This window comes from Notothenia coriiceps, unplaced genomic scaffold, assembly GCF_000735185.1.
Source record: "Notothenia coriiceps isolate Sejong01 unplaced genomic scaffold, NC01 NC01_scaffold00031140, whole genome shotgun sequence".
Classification (NCBI taxonomy): domain Eukaryota; kingdom Metazoa; phylum Chordata; class Actinopteri; order Perciformes; family Nototheniidae; genus Notothenia; species Notothenia coriiceps.
Genome location: NW_011363841.1, coordinates 212258 through 232672, shown reverse-complemented (window position 1 = coordinate 232672; position 20415 = coordinate 212258). Strand labels below are relative to the sequence as shown.

The window sequence follows — 20415 nt, the reverse complement described above, 5'->3', positions numbered from 1 at the left end:
GGTTAGGGTAATGTTGTGAATCGAGTGGCCTGTGTTCATCGTCCATAACATACGCCTGCCCATACCATAAGCCCACCACCACCATGGACCACTCGATTCACAACATTACCCTAGCCCTAACCTTAACCCTAACCCTAACCCTAACCCTAACCCTAATCCTAACCCTCACACCAGATACTGACTGGTTTTCGGATCCCCCCAGACCCCCCCAATAAAGCAAAAATGCACGTTTCAGAGTGGCCTTTTATTGTGGCCAGCCTAAGGCACACCTGTGCAATAATCATGCTGTCTAATCAGCATCTTGATATGCCACACCTGTGAGGTGGGATGGATTATTTCGGCAAAAGAGAAGTGCTCACTATCAGTGTGCCTTGGCAGTCTCAGTGAACAATATGAGAGAAATGGTTATTTTGTGTATATAGAAAATGTTTTAGATCTTTGAGTTCATCTCTTGAAAAATGGGAGCAAAAACAAAAGTGTTGCGTTTATATTTTTGTTCAGTGTACAAGTGAAGATTGGGGGACGATTGAACCGTGTCCATTGGAGTTACAGCAACATCATGTTTTATGGCGAGGGATGCGTTGCCATAGTAACACTACATTACAAAACATCAGATTTGATGTAGAGCTGTTCAGGGCCACTGTTAACCATCATGTGATGTTTGCTGGCGTTCTGAGCATGTCAGTTCAGTTGGAGTTATGACATTATCGTGTTCCATCACACAGGTGTGTTTGAGCTAACGACGTTATGAAACACCTGCGCTTGAGCCCAGAGATCTAAGGTTTCCATTGTGATGTGCAGTAATCAGTGAGAGGAGAGCCTTTCCATTGTTCTGAATGAGAGATAAACCTCTTACATGTGAACGTTTTGTTGAAGGACCGTAACAGATATCGGTGAAATTTCAATGCGTGAAGCATCTTAAGGACCCTGAGTATCTGAAGTTTGCTTTTTGTGTACTTTCATGTCAATAATGTGGTGTTTTTTGTAGATTAACTAAAGGTGTGCGGCTGCTGCTGTGAGGAAAGACCAACCTGAATGTACAATGGGCTTTAATGGAGACATGTCGAAAGTTGTTGTCACTTCATGCCCTCAAGAGGCATTTTGTTTAATTATTTTTGCGTAATTGATTTTTATTTTTCAAGCTACGAGATGTTTTCCTACGTTTATCATGAAAGATTATGTCTCAGGAGTGTAGGGTTTGGGAATTATGGCAGGTTTAAAAAGAAATATGAAGGCGAATTTCAAGCTCTCCTCCACCTGTGACATCACGCACCTTAATGAGCTGAATCTGAAGAAGGCCTCTTTACCATGGTCTGAACAATGTTTAATATCTCTAAAAGTATGAATCTTATTTAAAAGTTGTTTAATATAAATAATGTCAGAAAGATTTGTAACATTTTAAAGTTGGAATGAGGTTTCTGAGTGAAAGTATGAAGGAACAGTTAGGTGTTGAAGTCGCATGAAGATTTTTCAAGTCTGAAGAGTTTCTCCATTGACTTCCATGTTAAAAATGTGATGAATTATGGGATATATCTCGGGAATTTTAAAAGTTATGAATGAGAAAAGTAATAGCCATTGATTCCCTACCGAGCTGAACGTTTTGATGTTCGAGCGGAGTTTCTGCGATGTGGGAGCAGAAGACGGACAACATAACCCGGCGGAATAAGAATAAAGAATTTGTTCGTAGAAGAACAAATAGTTGGAATGTTGTATCAGCATTCCCACTAAATAAAGAATTTGTGCGTAGAAGAATAAGTAGTTGGAATGTTGTATCAGCATTCCCACTAAATAAAGAATTTGTGCGTAGAAGAACAAGTAGTTGGAATGCTGTATCAGCATTCCCACTAAATAATACTTCAACTGTTTTTCTTTATATTATTTTCTTGCCTCATTTTAAAACTATGAGGAATTCTTGAAAAGAAAAGAAAAACCATGAGAGTACGTATGAAAAATACAATTTATTTTTGATACACAGTGCCATGCAGGCCACATAACATAACTTAAGTTCAAACCACGTCGCCTCATTTGAACTTCTGTCTGGGGTCCTACAGATGGCAGTCTTTGAACCTATGATAAATTTGGCTTTGGTTTTCTTTTCACCCCAACGAGTTGCTGCAAGGCACATTTATTTCGCCTAACTATCCCCTTAAATATGTAGCATGTTGCACTGTGTAGCATGATGCAAGCCTCTGTAAAACAAAATAAACAATGTTAGTCTACGAATACGGTGGGTGATCCTGCACATACTGTATGCCAGAATTTGTAAGCTTATTCGAAGCCTATTTATTATAATGTTACAGGAATTTAATACAAGAAGAGGTTGTTAATCACTTTTTTTGGGACTGAAAATAGGCAATTTAAAACATATCAATCAAACTATTAAACCACAATAAAATGTACTTTATCAACTACAATTTGAATGGAGATGCTGTTGCAGTGCATTAAGGGGTAATGTAAGGATCAGATGGAATATGAATCTCTGTTTAGTTGGTGCTGTACAGGATTACTGTATACCTACATTTGTCACAGTTTAACCTTACTTCAAGTGTACACTAAAAGTAAATCATTAAATAAAGTGTTTTATATTAAATGATCTCATGGATGACCAACATAATGTTTCATTTTCTGTTTAGGGTACATGTAAGTATAATAATCACACAAAAGACAAACTATACATTATTTGAATGAATGTGTCATCACTTTTTATTTGCATTTATTTTCAGACATCATACTGTTATAAAATGAAAGAAAAATGAGCTGCAAAAAAACAAAAAAAAAACATGTTGTGATTATTTACTGTGTCTGAGGATGCCGGCGGTGTTTGGTTTGTCCAAAGGTGCCTCAAGTTGAAACCTATCCATGACAGTAATCCTGCTGAAGGAGCCAGGTCAATGTGAAGCAGGTGTCCCTGCCTCTCAAAAACACACACAGAAGTAAATATTTATAAATGTGCTGATGCTTTCGGCCTTCACGTCGGAGAGTGAAGACTGATCTGTTGTGTGTGTGATGGTATGAGATTGGGCAATGTGCGAATGGTGTAAACAAAAAGCCAGACGTGGTTTGAAGGCAGCAGTCAGGTTTACAGCTAAATGTTACCATCTTGTCAACATATATTTTTGTGCAGGAATATTTTAATTTTCACAAAATAAAATGTATTTGCTATTTCTGTTGTGAATGACACCTGTTTGTTTAAAAAAATCATGTTTTCATAATGCCAATTGAGCCATTGAAATGGAATGAACAGAAGTGCAAATCAAGTATAAAAAGAAACTTTAGAAGTAAAAGAGAATGTAAATTTCAGATATGTATGTATTTAAAATACAATTCATTCCTGTTATAATTTTCTCACAAACACTTAGATTATTATTTCACAACATACAACATTCTTCTGACCTTTTTTAACAACATTTGTTATACCATTTCTGACATACGCATTTTCTCATCCAAACAGGCACTTTGCACAATAAGTACAGGCACAGAACATGTTAAAACGTTCCTCATGACATATATCAACAACCATCAATCTCCAATGCGACTATTACAATCAATATGCCATCACTTTTTGCATTTTGACGGCTATTGTTTATTGAATTGTTCATCGTCAATGGTTTTACATAGGGGAATAAGTCTTTGGAATATTTCTTTGTCCTGAATCAGGTGCTTGATTGAACATGTGCGTAAATGCCCCAACCTCTACATAACTCTTCGTCTTTTCATCTCCTCGTCATTCCCCCTCAATCTTTCTGTAAAGCTTACATTCATTTTAGAAAATGTAGTACATAAAAACATATAACATACATAACATTCGCTGTGTTAAATTGATTATTGCACTGCGATAATTATGCATAAGTTATTTCCCATTGATTAAAATGGGTAATAAACTGTGGTGAATACTGTGACCCTGTATGATAATGTGATTAGCATTGTACCGCTTACCACTGTGCTTTTGTCAGCTAAATGTCTACATTATTCACTCCATGTGTCCCTTCTATGTCTTACGATTCTTCAAGTCTCTTCCCATTTTGACTTGCGTCACCCCAGCAAACATATTGATATTTCATTTATAACATTAAAAACGATGTAATCATACACAATTTAACTGGAACAGTGTGAATGTATGTTTTGTGTAAAAGGATTCATATTGAAGCGGATTCAAATATCTTTGGTTACTCTATTTTTTGTCTTTTTGGTATTTAAGAAGCATACAAGCCACAGCAACTGGGTTATGTAAAAAGCTTGTTCTTGTCAGTACATACTTTGAATGTGAGTCATATAAAGTACTAATACTACCTTAATAACATATTTACCATTGTCAAGGGTTGGTATTCAAAGCTATAGAAAGGTATCTTCAAAGGAAAAGTATAATAATGCGTCATCAGAAACTCTTTTTCTGATTAACCCAATGCCCAAAATGTCTATGAACCTAAATCATGCTTTGATTGCCTTCCATTAATACCCTCAAAGGTCCGTGGAGACAGTGCTTCTCTTCACCCTCAGGCTGCCGCCCCAGCCACGGGGACAGGTGTTGTAGGAGTGCAGGCCAGGCGATCGCAGGCCTGAGTCTTCAGACTCAACAGAGGCGTCAGAGTCGGTGAGGGAGCGAGTGTTGTAGAGCCTCACAGGTGAACAGATCCTCTGTGTTGGGGTTGGAGGAGGGCTGGTGAAGGTAGGGGACTGGGCCCCAAATGCCCGTGACTGGAAAGGACTCATGGGTGGTTTGTTACAGTCGTAGCCATGGTGAGAATTTCCCAGTGGGGAGATGGGGAGGCTGTGGCCGCTCAGTGCTCCAGGGGAGGGGCTGTTTTTGCGTTTGGCTGCATTGATGATGTTCTTGGCCAGGAGGCGGTGGTTGGCTTTAGAGTCTTGGTTATCAACAATGGGGGACATGCAGCGACTGTCTTTTGGTGGGGGAACAGGAGAGGTTGCAGAAAATGTGTGCAGAGGTTTAGTGGTGGAGAAGGATAAACTAGTCTGGGAGAGTGCAGGAGACTGGGGACGTGAGCTCCAAGGAGGAGACACAGGAGAGGTGGCTGTCAATGTTTGGGTTGGTCTGGATGTAGGAACAAAGGTAATTGTGGAAGAATGGCTTTTTTGGCTCACCTTAGGGGACTGGCATCTTGATCCCCAAGGAGGGGAGCGTGGTGATGCAGCTGTAGATGTTGGGGTTGGTTTGGATGTAGAGGATACAGTGGAAGATTGTGTACACTGGTTCACCATCGGGGACTGACATCTTGAACCCCAAGGAGGAGAAAAAGGGGAAGTAGTTGTAGGTGTTTGGGATGGTCTATAACCAGGAATAGAGGTGTTGCTGGAAGACTGGGTATTCGGGCTAACCATTGGCGACTGACATCTTGAACCCCAAGGAGAAGAGCGTGAAGAAGTGGCTGTAAATGTTTGAGAGGTTCTGGGTGCTGTACTGGAGGTCACCATGGACAATTGGATATTCTGACTGGCCACAGGGGATTGGCATCTGGTACCTCTGGCAGAGGATACAGGGGAAGTTACTGAGCCGCTAGAGATGGCGGTGGAGGGCCGGTTAGCTTGGAGGCTGGGAGCCCAGGTCCCAGGTGCCGGGCCCTCTGGGCTGCTCAAACGTCTGGTGAGGCTGGGCGTCCTGGTTGGCGTTGGAGCCTCACTGCGGGATTCAACTGGGGAGGAATCCGTTGGTGTCTGTTGGACCAGGACAAATTATATATCTTAGACATTCAAAAATACATCACACAAACATGCAAATAACAAATGGTTATACAATCATTTGAAATAAATAAATGTCTTCGTTATGTTAATGCTAAGGTTTTGATTTGACCATGGCGAGATTTTTTGTTTTGCTTAAACTTGCAAAAGCCCAACATGTTACAGTGAAACAGGCCTTAAGTCTATTCGAGACTAAGTGCATTTTGGGTCAAATATTTTGTAAGTGTTAAGTCTGACCCCCAGTGGCATCCAGCCTATCTCTGTGTACTCCCTTCTTCTTCTTCATTAAGCCTGGCTAGGACACTGCTAGGACACATGCACAGTCTTTAGTGTCCCTCTCAGGTTACTGTCATTTAGCCTTCCTGAGATGGTTAACCTTTACAGGGATATGAAGTTACTCGACTGAAGCAAGGACAGCATTCCTTCTTATGCACATACTAATTAAGAGCAAACAATCTCCACTCCGTAATCAAAATATAAACACTGTGTCATAGACTGAACTGCTCGGCTTAGTATCCTGAAAATGTATGGTCTTTAAGATGAATGTCACTGATCACATTACTAAGGTTCAGCGCATCTGTGAAAGAAACAGACCCAGGTAAAAGGTTATTCCATGTGTCTGAATGTTAAACCCCCCCCCTACATCAACAAGTATCAGATCTTAACATGAACACACATAACTCAAATTCTTATTATGACTCAAATATCTTGCAATGGCAAGATGGAATAAATATTTTAATTTCAAAGTCACCATGCTTTCTTCCAAAATAGATCTGTGATCTTTGCGTTAAACGGAAACATAAAGTTTATTTGCATGTTCAAGTGTTTGCAGTGATTGCAAGAAAGAAAGGAAAGTGAAATAACAAACAGTAGTCAGTCAAACTAATGGTTGAAAGAAGTAAGTGCAGTCAGGAACTGAGAAAAAGGAGAAAGAGGTCACACAAAGTTTTAATCAGAGAAGGAAAGACTCACTCTAACACAAATAAATCAATCATTACAGACAGGAAAAAAGCAGAAGAGAGCAGTGAATCAAAGTTTATGAAATGAAACAAACACAAACCCTGTAGTCTATAACAACAGTGATTGATTATGTTCTGTGAGAAAATACTTCTGGAATTACAGCTTTAAGTCACGAAAACAATATATATGTCCATGATACAAATTAGTATGCAGCCTGTAGAATTGAAACATCAAAGAATCAAAGTACACACTATATATTTATGTAGGAAATGCTGGAAAGCAGAGTAAATTACCCCTAAGACATAAAGACATAAAAGGAGTTCTCTCCCTGCAACTTTCATGTCAGTGAGCAGAATTAAATTGCAAACCATAGATCATAAAGCAGATGCCAGACCATCTGTTAAAGTGCTTTATGAAGCAGCATCACCCTGGTGCCCACAGGACTGGGAGAGAAAAGTGGAAAAACTGTGAGGTTGTTTCTGATCATATTTCAAAATGTACAAAAAATGTAAGTATTTTAGTGCTGACGCGCTTGGCACATTTGAATTTTAACTGCAGGTAATTACTGCTGTTTGGGTGTTTGTTACTGCGGAAAAGTACAATTATAGATTCAGTGAACAATTTAGTTGTTGTCACTTAGATAATCCTGGAAGAAGCAGGCACGGTACGGCCCTAATTGCATCTATTATCAATCATTTCTTATACAATCAATTGCTTACTGAAACATGTGACTTTTCACATATCAAATATTCCGCTCTGTTATTTACCTATAATACAATAAACAGTCCTAGAAGGCACAAGTTAAACGGAAAAGTGCATCAAACACATTTTCTAGAAATAGTAGAGAGAGGGTCTCCACACCTGTGGTGCAATCCCTGCCTTCTTTGCAGAAAACATAGGCCTTGGTGCCTGGACCCCTGACCGTGGAGAGGACACTCGCTCTGGAGAGAAGGCCGACATAGGAGAGCTGATCCTTGGCTGCCCATAAGCTGGATTTGGTGGATATTCAGCTTCTCTTCTTGTGGGGCTGAGGGGCAGCTGTGGTGACATACTCTGGGTACGGAAGTGAGAAGGAGGGTTATAAGGTAAGGAAGTCTGTCTAGAGAAAGGCTGGTTTGATATCAGGTTCTTGGACTGTGGTGCTCCTTTGGGTAAGGTACTAAGGGGGTCCTTGACTGGGTTGAGGATGAAGAGGGAAGAGGAAAGCTGGTAAGGCCGGTGCCTCGACAAGTCCATCTCTAACTTGGAGCAACCATTTTCTAACGGAGGCTCTGCGATTGGCTCTGGCTCTGGGGCTTTTTGTCTTGGTTTTTGCTGGACAGCTTGTTGGGCCTTTAGTTTTTCTGAAAGCTGAGCCCCCATGTCAGAATTTTTTGCAATGGCTTTCACCCTGCCAGGCATGTTTGCTGGGTACACCCAAGATGGTGGCAGAGACATAGTGGGAGAAGGAGACCTCATTTGTCCCGAATTTTGCTTCTCAATAACATATTTCTCCATCCTGGACTGTCGCTTTGCGAACAGCTCAGCCCCCTTTCCTGACACATTGGTGAGGCTATGATCTGGCACATGCTCTGCCCTGGGACGGGTCCTGGAGGCCTTGAGGCTGGAAGCCCACTCTGGAGCTCTTTCCTCTTCTGCCCTGTCCTCCTCCTTGGCGAGGAAGTTGGAGGCCTCAGCACCCAATGCCAGCAACTCTTCCTCGGATACTGGCTCAGGCACAGATATATGTCCATGTTTCTTCCTTTCATCCACCCCCTGCACCAGAGAGAGAAGCTCAGGGTTCGGAGCTACCACTGTCTTCTCTTTGAAGGTGAACATTGACTTCCTATTCCCTCTTCTAGCAGCACCCTCCTCAAGTATTCCCGTTTTGATTGGTGTTATAGACTTCCTCTCTTGAGCAGGCTGAGGAGCAAAGGTGGAGGGCTTTGGGACTTTGGGAGGGCCATAATGGGGCATGGGTGGGAACTGAGAGACAGAAGACACAGGGAACTGGGGAGGTGGAGGAGACAAGACGGGAGAAATCAGAGGTGGACTGGAGTAGAAGTTCTGCGGCGGCTGGTTTGTAAAAGCCGGGAGAGATGGTGTGGGATATGACGGAGGCGGAGGCAGTGGTGAGAACGCCGAAGGTTGAGGAGCAGTGTAAACAGGGAGGGGAGGAGTGTCGTAAGAAGGAGGAGGGGGAATGTCCATGACAGGGCTGGAGGACTCTGGTGACTGCACTGTCAATGGCGAGAAAAAAGGCCTGGCCGTTCGATTGATGATGGTGTTAGTCTGCTTGGTTGTTGGAACAAGAACCCTCTCAGGCCCAGAGGTACTGTGGCAGCCATTATGAAGCTTTCCAGGGCGAATTGGCCCTGTGTGGCCCTCATTTATCTCTGCCTCACACTCAGCCTGTCTCATCACAACCGGATCAGTATTATTACTTCCAGGGGGAATCTCATCCTTGACTTTGTCCTCAAGCTCCACTGAGAGTTTATCTCTTGCCTCTTCCTCTTCCTCCTGTTCTTCCTTGACAGGTAGGAAATGTCTCTCTTGGATAACACTGTCTTCCATTTCGTCCACCTTGTAGAAATCTTTAGCTGGTTCCTCCATGATATCACCTACTGAATGTACCCTACCAGGTAGTGACAAGAGTGGCTTACTGTTCTTAAAGTTCAGGTCTCTATCCTTTTCTTCAGTGCTCTTCTCTGCCCATGTTATTTTGTTACTAGAGGGGTCTGTCTTCACATTCTCAGGTCCGTCACCCCCTGACCCCTCTCCACAGCTTTCGAGTGTAAAGGCGCTGACCCTTTGCTTGCGCCGGTTGAAAAGCTGCACACCTCTGGAGCTGGAGTTTGAAGGGACTGTGAGCTGAGCAGCGATGATCTGACTCCTGACACGGGCCTCCTTTAGCTCCTTTTCTGACAGACTGGCACTCCTCGTCAGATCTGTAGTAAAAGAGAAAGGGAGAGAAAGTTGGAAATCTGATTAATGAGATAAACAAGGGATTTTGTCTTTTTTGTGATGAAAGGGACCCCTAACTTTGGCAGACTTAGTAATGGGCTACATCTACTCCTTAAACAAAGACAACTCCCTCAACATCTAATTAAAGCTCACCAAACCACTTTTATGGACAGTACAAATAGAGAGAACCAGCAAGGACACATTTTTAACAAGTCAGGGATTAAATATTCTCTTTAAAAACCCACATAATTGTTTCTGCACCATCTGGTTCTGATTCTGCTTTGCTTTTGATTACAACCAATCCAGTGAGAAAAATAGGGCTTTGTGGACACTTGACTCAGCAGACTGGAGCTTGAGACAAAGAACTAACAGACGTAGGAGGAAAAACATTTTAATAAGCTTGTTGACTTAAGTTCATAAAAGATCTGGGACATTTTTCCGACAGTACCGAAAGAAATTGTTGTCAATCATCGTCTTTAGCCGATACTGCAGTTATGCTGATTACCTTGAAATTATGGCTATGTTAAAATTGACAAGTTTGTTTTTGGAGCTTAAGAGCTCCATTCCAGACAGCGGAGCTATTTCCTCTGCCATCTGCAGCAGTCCCTCCCTGAGCATTCCTCCACCGCTGAGAAAACTCCCCGCGTGAGCTTCCAAGATGCCTTTGGTTTCTCTCTGTAGTTAATTTGTGCTGCAGCTCAAACCCTTAATAGACGTTTTTTTTTAATTGGCTTTCAAAAATGACATATTTCGACTGCTGTCTATAAACATACTATACAATCAAGTGTTCCCATCTTAAATATAGTGACTACATCATACTTTAAGTTTACAAGAGGAAAATCAAAGCTGCATATTCCTTAAACATAATAAAAACCTTTAAGAAGAAACTCTGATGGGTATTTTATTGGAGAATAACTGCTTGTGGCGACACATCTGGTAGATTATTCATGTTATTTATGTAACTCTGACTAGTGAAAGACAACGTCTCACTCGCACAGCCATGATTCCTTCTTTATTTAATAAGGTGATGTATCCAGGGAGCTACATTACTTGACCTTATCATGTGCCAATCACAACAATTATGCGTAAATCAATCATTTGTAAAGCTTTCCTATATAGAGCTAATTCTGCATGTATTTTTTCCTGGCACAGAGTATAAACATGATCAGTGAAAGGGAATAATATGCATCTCTCATTGATTTTACAGACTTTCAGTCTACCCTCAGCAGTAATTGAATTAACTCTTTGTAGGTCACCCATGAGTTCCTTTAACAAGGACCTATCTAAAGTTCAATAGCTTATCTTTATCATCTTATTAATGTAATATATAAAATGGGAAGTATAGGCCCTTCTGGATTATAAACAGTGCATTTAGATGCAAAAAAGTTTACGCCTTGATGATGCATCAATACATCAATGTCAGCGTCAACTATGATAAATCACTCAACCTGACAGTGAGAGAGGAAAGAAAGAACGGGACACTATTAGAAGGGGATATATCAACCACCTCACATATTGGTGACAACAATATAAGAGGGATGAAAGCACTATCACACAACCCTTTTAAACAAGCAGTCCTGTTGACATGAGCATAAATCTCTTTCCTTTATAGACTGCCGGAGAGAACCTACCATATTATTTATTAATATAGCTGCGAACACCAGCACACGTCTTGACATTTTTATTAGCTATTTAATTTGATAAATCAGACTACTTGGATATACCAGAACCAGAGCAGTAAGGCTAGAAATCAAATGTCCTCCAGCTGTACACATCTAGTTACCTCTAGTGGGAGCCAGAGTGGTTATCAAGTAACACACAGGTGCAAATCCCATCATGATTTACATATTTCTCTCAGCAGAATTGATAGCAATGCGTAGAATGCTTGTAAAATGTAATTTTCTTAAATGTTTTATGTGAGGGACTGCGGATGGAAATTAGCTCAAAGCTAAATCTGGCACTGTTACGCTTGACACATTTGAATGTTTTAAGTGTTCATTACTGTGCATTGTCCCTGCCAAATAAAATGACACCAACCACTAAGTCATTTAATTCCCAGCAAATATATAAACTGTAAACTAATAAAAATCATAATAACAACCAATACATTTTAATAAATATGTTGCAGAAATGAATTTATCTTCTGAAAGCTACAGGGCACACTACAGATCTGAATGAACGGATCACAGAAAAGCTGAAAAGTTATTTGGACTTTGTTTAAAAGTTTTTCATTTATTAAGTAAAACAAATAACCTTCAAGTTTTAAGATTGTAAAAATCACACAAGTTCCAAAACAGGATGCTACTAAGTCATTACAGTATGTCATATTTCTCCCCCAAAAAGTAAAGAAGAAGTTTTAATTCAAGGTTATAAAGATCCGAAAGTTAACTGGAAGTTTAAATGGTAAGGCTGGATTCAATTAAGAGCCTATTCCCTTACCTTTATATGTTCAAATTCAGAGCTCCGGTTTTTTGTTGTACCTCCACAAGAGTTTTTTCAATGTAACTGCGTCTGATAGCTTCACACCCCCTTTCTGTAGCGGGACACAGGATCGGATTTCTCTTTCTCCGCAGCCCAGCACACAGACAGGCAGACAGGCAGGGAGGGAGGTGTTCTGTAGCTGGAGGCTGTGCTGTCTGTCATTCAGCCTCCAGCTCTGTTTCACTTTTTCAAATCTGCACCACCACCTCCAGGGTTTCCATTAATTATAAAAACGGAGACATATGCCTCAGAGAAAAGAGCCCAGGGGCTTTAGTAGCTCGAGTATTGATACACACACAGACTGCACGTTGTTTTGACAGTTCTGGAGAGTTGTCCAATCAATGGCAAGTATTGAGCGGCTTATCTCCGTCTAATGTCCTGTGATGGCAGGGAAGTGTGTGATCCCTTGTTGCAGTCTTTGAAGGGGAAGGGGAGAGCAGAGATACTCCAGTAAATGTGCAGCTTATGGATTAGACCACTAAGACTCTAGAGATTCAGCTCCTGACCTTTGCTGCCCTCTGTGTCTGTCTGGAAATCACCATGTTAGTGTGTGTGTTTATGGTGCACTCTCCCCAACCGAGGGTCTGCCCTTGCTGAACCCTCTGGGCCCTAAGCTCCAGCCTGCAAGGACAGGATAGGAATTTCCTGTCCTCCAGCAGAAACAAAAGTCAGACCTCGACACTGATGCAAGAATCTCATTTCCCTACCTCTAACTTTCCCTACCTCATCCCCCTGCCCTCTGTCCCATCCCCTCATCCCTGTGTGGGTGACAGCAGACGGCTAACTGCCCCCACAGCGGGAGGATTTAAGTCAGGGGGGCCAACTCTGCATTTGTGTATCAAAGGTTAGATTACCCTGTCGGATGTTATCTTTATCCGGGCGATGGCTGTGGGGTGAACGGGATGACAGCACTAGCCCTCGTGGGTGATGTGTGAAGCGGTATGGAAAGGCACGGATTAACAGGGGTCCTGGGATCTTACCCTGCTGAATGTGACTCAAACTCCCACTGGATCCCATGGGGGAAATAAAAGACTGAGCTCTGCCGCTCGTATTGTAACATCTGTGTGTTATGAAAGGTCTCTGCAAAGGTGTAGTCGACTAATTACTGTCTTTAGTGTTATTATCGGTGATCTGTGTTCGCTTTGAGGAAACTAATTAGTGAGTAATGAGTGAAGGGAGCAGTTTTCAAGGTACAGAGGCTATACTTAGATCTATATCAGGGACAGTTATCTGATGACCATGACCTTTCTGTAATACTTCCTCAATGCACAATGTATTTTACTCTTTGAATAATGCCTCTGACAGATATGTCCCAGCCCAGTTAATTACCTTTCCAGCCAAGGATTGTTTCATTGTTTTTCCATTTTCCATTTACCAATAAAATGTTGTTGGTGTTATTATGGAGTGTGAAATCCTTTTGACGTCTGTGAATGTAAAAAGCGGTTTCTGAAGAAGTTTCCAAACGGCTTTGCCACAGGTTAGCCCATTATTTTCAGTGGCTGTGTTGTATATTCAGACTGCCCTTTAGCAGTGATGCATGATTGCATTTCCACTGCTGTTGGGGCTGCCTGTATTTTTACAGCATGGAAACAGATGTTTCATAGAGAGCTTCACTGCGTCAAGTTGCACTGAGGAGGCAGGGCTGTCTGTTTTGTCTATTTGCTGTCTACTCCCCTCAGTTATCGGTTATCTGATATGATGATATATTGCAGTTCAAGCCACACTGTAGCATTAAGGCAGCACTACAAACAACCACCGGAAATGTGTTCAAAACTACATTTCCTATGAAGTAAAAAAAGTAACAATCAGGAGTGGAAAGTAACTAAATAAATACATTAAAATGCTGTACTTAGGTATGATTTTAAAGTAAGTGTACTTTCACTTGAGTGGTTCCAGTATATGCAATATTATACTTTTAATCCATTGCACCTCATCGAGAAATGTATGTACTTTTACTCCATTTGTCAGCTTTACTTATTTTCACAGCTAAGATTAATAATACAAAATATATTCACTGAATAACTTATGATGACTTTATTGATCCCCGGGGAGTGAATTCACAAGGTACCCAGTAGTTCATAAAGTAATTATCATAGCCCCACAAGCTTTAGCTTTACCAGCTGTTTTACATTAAGTGATGAAGTATAATTGTAACTATTCTAAATTAAGATATTCTGCATTATGAATACATGCTATTTTGTAAGTTTAAATATCTTTGACTTATGCAATTTAACTTGGTAAAGGATTTAAATGCAGGACTTTAACTTGTAAAATTGTTACACTCCAATTGAAAGATCTGAGTACTCCTTCCACCACTGGTAACAATACACATTCTGGCTGCTGCTTGAGCTTCCCAGAAAAAGACGGCAAACGCCAGATAAACAAACACTTACTTGTTTTCCGGCTCATCTGTTCTTTGTTGAATCCTGTTGTCTCCCATGATGCATTGCATTCCGTCCCAGGAGTGTTTTGGGTTGCCTGGAGAGGTTTCCTCAATCCTCCTGGACTCCAGCTCACTCCTCTCCGGATAGACGTATGTCCCTTTTCCATCTCCATGTTACCCACGGTAAAATGATCAGCGGCAGCTAAACAAAAGCCTTTTGGTAGGGGAGTATGTGAGAGTTTCGTTCCAGTCAGCTCAATCCTCTCTCCTGATAAGATGAAACTGTGGTCCAGTTGGAAGATGGAAGTTTAGTGCTTACTGGCAGGCAGTGAATACATTACATGAGGAAGACACACAAAAAAAGGACAAGGAAAGGAGTAGCTCTACTTTCCAAGTGGCTGCTTCCGGTCCTATTTCAGCTATAATCCCAAAGTTTTCTTGTAGTTTGCTGAAATTTGGATGAAAGTGCTCTCTTACTTTGGTCTTCTTAAAGTATTATTCTCAATCTAACAGAACTTCCTAGGAGGGTCCGCTCCGATGTGCCTTGGATAAGTTCCCATGGACAACTGCCGCGAAAATTGCTCAAGTTTGTTGTGCTCTGTTGAAAATCTGGCAGAGAGGGCTGAGAAACAGTTCACTTTCTCTATTTGCATCTCCCTAATAGTCCCTTTTTTTCTCTCTCAGACGTCGCTCTTCCTCCTCTGCTATTTTGGTCACCAAAACATGCTTTTCGTCTGCATCGCAATCTCCAGCCCGCAGATTATTTTTCTTTCGGAGAAAAGGATCTGCCCTTTATCTTGGAGTTCATAACTCTACAGTGACGTGAAGGGGAACTGTGTATATGGCAGCTTCCTGCTGTTAGGTGAGGAATAACATTTAATTCAGGAAAGGTCAGTCCAGAAACGTGTTTGTATTCAGAGCTCCAATGTATTCAACTAAAGTGGCTCTATTCTGGTGTTCTGTGTTATATATTACACATGAAAGCCAGACACAGCCTCTGAGGGCAGGATAATCGATTTTGTTCTTTTGTTTATTCACAAAACCACAAGTGAAAAGGAAGGTTCTTATTTCTTCTGAGGGTAGTTTCGATTAATACTGAAATGCATCAGCACACTAAAACTAAGAAATTGTCAAGAAAACAATAATTCTGCGGTCAGCAGCTCCACCATCAGTTTATTTGGCTCCTTGTAGAAAACATCTGTGTTCTGATTATTCAAACAGTTTTTTTGGTAGTGGGCCAAGCTTCAGCTGTACACAAAAGGATGAAAGGCTGGTGTGTTTGATCTAATTCCTCTCCATGTCCATGTTGTGTGCAAAACCATCTGCAAAAAAAGAAAAATATGCAGGTTAAAACTAAGTTATGCAAACTTTTCTTCAGCTTTATGATTTAAATGTGACATTTGCGAATACAAAGGCTTGATGTTACATCTGCCCACAACTTTGGCATGGCAAACTGCAGGTTTGGCAATCAGCTGGACAAGAATCCTACATCATTTTCCATTCTCGCTTTTTGTGAAAGGGCATTATAGGTTCAAACCAACTGCTTTGTACAGGATTTGAAACGATAGTTTCTAGAAAGCGGTCTAAAAAACCTTGCTTAAAGAAAATTTTAATATACTCAGTTTGGCTCATCTGAGACTTTTAATGAACATAGCATTAATCTAATGCTTTGTTCATTTATGAGACAATGAAAGTGCATTTTTCTGCCTTTAAAGATAAAGATCAGCCTTCTCAGTCTAATCTGCATTCAGGTTAAGAATGTGGAAATGGAAATGAAAAGACACCATTATAAAACTTTGCGCCACATTTACTCAGTGTAATAAAGAATGACAGAATAAATAGGCGATAAGTTTGGAAATGTATTTATGTATGGATTAAACCTGCCAAAAAATGAACTTTATCCCTGCCTTTGGGTCTGTGATATGAAACAGAATGCTGAGAAAGTAAATGTGTATTAAAGATTAGTAGCATGAAGTAAAGAGACATTGACATCTATGGCACCCTTCCCTCTTATCTGATGGAGCATTTCATTAGATCCACAGTGTCATGTTCTCTCTTCAAAGCTAATAATACACACTGACAACATTTGTGATGATAATGATATGTTTACACATCCTTTCCCTGATCAGACTTGCCTCTGCGAGAAGCTCACGGTTGAATTTGTTTTCTGTTGTGATTCACCACTGTAACACTCAGGAGTGGGAGGGCTGTGCAGAGGCCTAATCATTATTTTTGAAATTCCTCAGAGGCATAGCAACCACGCTCAAATTCATCTCATGCGAAGGTGTGCAAGCCTAAAGTTGTTTACATGAAACAGAGAGACTTAAATTCCTTCTGTAACCAACAGATTCTGCGGAAAGCAGAGAGCATTCGGGCCTCTCCAGGTCATGCTCTTTCACATGAATTTCGTCTGTTGCCACCAGGGCGAAGATATGCTCTACCTGCTCTAAAGACTAATCGCTTTTCAAAATCATTCATTCCTTCTGCACTCAAACTTTTAAATTCTTGAAAGGCTAAAATGCCTTTCAAGAATTTATTATTATTATTTAATTATATTTTAACTTGATTATTTATTTATTTATTATTGTGATGCTATGAACTATTTATAGTGTAAATTGGAATGATCCACATCTGTGCTCCCGGGTGTATCTGTGTGTTTTCTTCCTGTATGTTCCTGCCTGTGTACATGACATAAGCTGCTGCTCATAACCAATTGCCCCTTGCGGGATTAATAAAGTTGTTGGATTGACATCTCTTGAAAAAGTGTTTTTGTGGAGACGCTCTCCCTCTGACATGACAGCTGAGTCATGACAGTGTGGAGGAGGACTGCTCATTGGCCCCTGAACACAATCAACCCAAACAATCCCTGCCCCACCTCCCTGCAGAAAGACACAAAAATCCTTCTCGCTTACTTGCGTGATTGTGTCAAGTGAGAAGAGATGAAGGCGGGTTATTGTTTCGACACTCGGACAACAGCCCTTTCATTACTCCAGATGTGTTTGGTTCTATCTGAATCTCAATGTCTTTTTAGATTAGCAACCCATCTTGCTACATTTCCTTTTTTTCACAGTCAGTTTTGTTCCAAGACTTCATGTTTTTTGTAATCATGGTAACAGAGGTGAACACATGTTGGGGGCGTGTCCTACACTGCTGTCCCGGGTTGATTTAAATGTGGTTTGATTACTTGTCTTTCAAATATTTATTATCTACTAGACAAATAACAGATTTTGGATAATCAAAATTGACGTGGGCACAGATGCAGATTTAGCTCATAATATAAAAGGCCAACATATGGACTCTTAAAAATCCTCATCTGCCACAATCTGTTTTTTGGTTTTATTATTCATTGGTCCCAGCTTATTATTATCCAGCTTGAGTGTTCTATTTCCAATCAAACGGATCCCACCTTTTTCCGTATACATCCCAAAAAAGTCATTCATGTCACTGTAAATCAGGAAGTATACAAGATATGAAATGCCATATAGGTGGGAGTTAATAAAATTGGACTTTCATCCAGGAGACAGTTCTTCATGTCAAATGTAAACCTAAAATTGATTGCATTAATCCTAATTTAATGACAACTCACAAAAAAAAGAGTGATAACTTTTTGGTGAACCACTGTATAAGCCTTTTGTTGCAGGCCAACAGTACATGTCATACCCAAGATCTGATGTCATCTCTTCTCCTCTCTCTACCCTCCAATTATCTTGAAGTTCAAAAGGTATTTCAAAGTGCCCACCTGTCCCGCTCAGCTTCCACCCTGCACAGATTTCCTGTGTGGGGTGGAAGCTGGATATCATTTACAGTCAGGCCCGTAGGCCGATTTAGTGTGTAATCACAGAATTCCTGTACATCGTCAACATGTGATGGATCCATACTCAGACAGCAAATCTATCCCACAGCTCTCTACCTCGCTTAGTAATGACGCAGAAAAAAAAATGGCTTTGGCAGCCGTACCAACTGTAATCATTCATTTGTCCCTCATGGCCGTTGTCTTGTACATTTATTACACATCTGCATCAATAGCCAACTTGTAGACAGCATGTCAGCCACCTAATAGCTCAAACACTGCATGCATGTTCACCTCAGGTATGACATCTGTACATCATCAGTTGCTCTGGGTGCACATTGCAGTATGTGAGATGTGTGGATGTCAGGTACAGTAAGTGTGCATTCTACCTACTGTAAGATTTAAAGGTGTATCAGTTACTGAACTTATTATGAGGCATCTGGTCAGGACATTGGCTGGCAAGCCTTTATGATGGAATGCCTGAGGGGCAGAGCTGCTATGTGTCTGTTATCTCTTTCCTTTTGCCTGGATCCTTTACAGTTTGGCAAGAAAAATCATTCAGCTGTAAAAGCTAAAACCCTAGCTGGGCCCTTTGCTCTCTCTCGCTCAGACAAAGAACCATTCAAGGGCCCTCGCAGCACCAAGAAATCATTTTGGGTAGTGCTCCAAAATTGGCATTCCTGGATCATAATTCCTCAGGAGGCTGTGATATTCAACATGCTACAGCTTGTGCAGGTTGATGAGTGACATCTAACACACACTGGAAAGCAGCGACTCCAATAAAAGTCACAAATATCTCTGTTTGCCCTTTCATGAATCGTGTAAGTGCTATCATAAATCAGGCAGAGGAAAACCTTGTAATAAAGTGTCTGCTTCATGTGGTGCTCATCCTACTCTCAGAGGCACAGGTGGAGAACTTCAAGAGGCACAGAAAAATACTTGGAGTAGGTGTGTATGATCCGGTGCCAGGAGGGGGAAACCTTCTAAAACAATCAGTCACAATCTGAAAGCTATTAGACATCAAAAGGAAGAAAGTACACGCACTTTAAAAAAATTAAAAGGTGTGCAAATAATGCTGCATGGATTATTTGTGAAGTGGTTTTAACATCATTATTCTCTTCAAAGCACGACATTTGCAAAAGGAGTTTTCTACAGTTTCAAAGCCTGTCCTGTCAAAGCTAACTAAAGGGTATCATTTGTTAAAATATGTATGGTAACATATGGCTGAAGAAAACCTACAGTTGACCTCCTGTAAAGCAGAAAATGGGCCTCGCCTGTTGTGTTAACAGGAAGCAATTACTTATATAAGTAAGTCAATGCGGCTCCAGCAAGGTCTTTAATTGGATACACCATCTAATGTTACACAGTGCAGTTCAAGTCTATAACCTGGAGACACAGCGGGCTCCATGCAGTCAACACAATGGGATGGGGGTATCAGTGACCACAGTGCTAATGTAGCAGCAGAGCCCCTTCTGTAAGCCTGCAGCCTGAACCGAGGGGAAAACAGCAGCCACAGATGTTTGTCATCTACTCAAACAAAGACTACCAAAGTTTCCCTCCTCTTCTGCTTCAGTTCACTGCACTATTTCTCTCCCTTTCCAAACAAAGATAGTGCCTTACCCCGTTAAAGATAATTATAATGGGCTGCAGGTGACAAAGTGTGCAGCAATCACGGTTCAATCTCAGCGACAGATACAATCCCAGGACTTTCTGCTCTTTCCTGTTTGTTTGTGTTGGTGTTAGTCATGCTGCTCACCTGTACTCCGGTGGGTCTGGCTGTGTGAGGCATCGAGTGTGTGTACTGCCCCTTTTCAGTTCCTACGACTCTGCACACACCTCCCCTTTTACCTCTCTTTCTCTCTCTCTCTTTCTCCCTCTCTCCGTCTCTCTCCCTCTCTCCGTCTCTCTTCAAATTGAAGCAGACGAAGGATGGGGGTGGGAGGGGGTCAGTTGGAACACAGAAGGCTCTTTGTCTGGGATCTTTTCATATGGTTTCCTTCAAGCTTGCATACTGAACACATTATGCTATAATATATTTTCATATTCAACACAGGGATGTTGAGGGACCAGTGAGCCCCTCTCGCCCCCCCACCCCTTTCTTTTCCTTTCTTGACCCATTTTTCCCGCCATGCACACCGGGCAGAGAAATCCAAATAAAGAGTGA

General features: G+C 41.2%; 1 protein-coding gene across 2 annotated transcripts; it reads right to left on the bottom strand.

The window, feature by feature from the left end:
* Positions 1–4192: 4192 nt before the first annotated feature.
* synpo (synaptopodin) lies at positions 4193–20096 on the bottom strand. Of its 2 annotated transcripts, none has more exons than XM_010787738.1 (4): positions 20008–20096; positions 14472–15783; positions 7516–9581; positions 4193–5670 (listed from the first exon to the last, which is right to left on the bottom strand). In XM_010787738.1, the coding sequence occupies exons 2-4, from the start codon at positions 14632–14634 to the stop codon at positions 4459–4461; spliced, it is 3441 nt and encodes a 1146-aa protein (XP_010786040.1). In that variant the 5' UTR covers positions 14635–15783; positions 20008–20096; the 3' UTR covers positions 4193–4458. The 2 variants fall into 2 exon arrangements, with proteins under 2 accessions (XP_010786040.1, XP_010786041.1); XM_010787739.1 differs by lacking the exon at positions 20008–20096 and adding an exon at positions 19872–19891.
* Between the last annotated feature and the right edge of the window lie 319 nt (positions 20097–20415).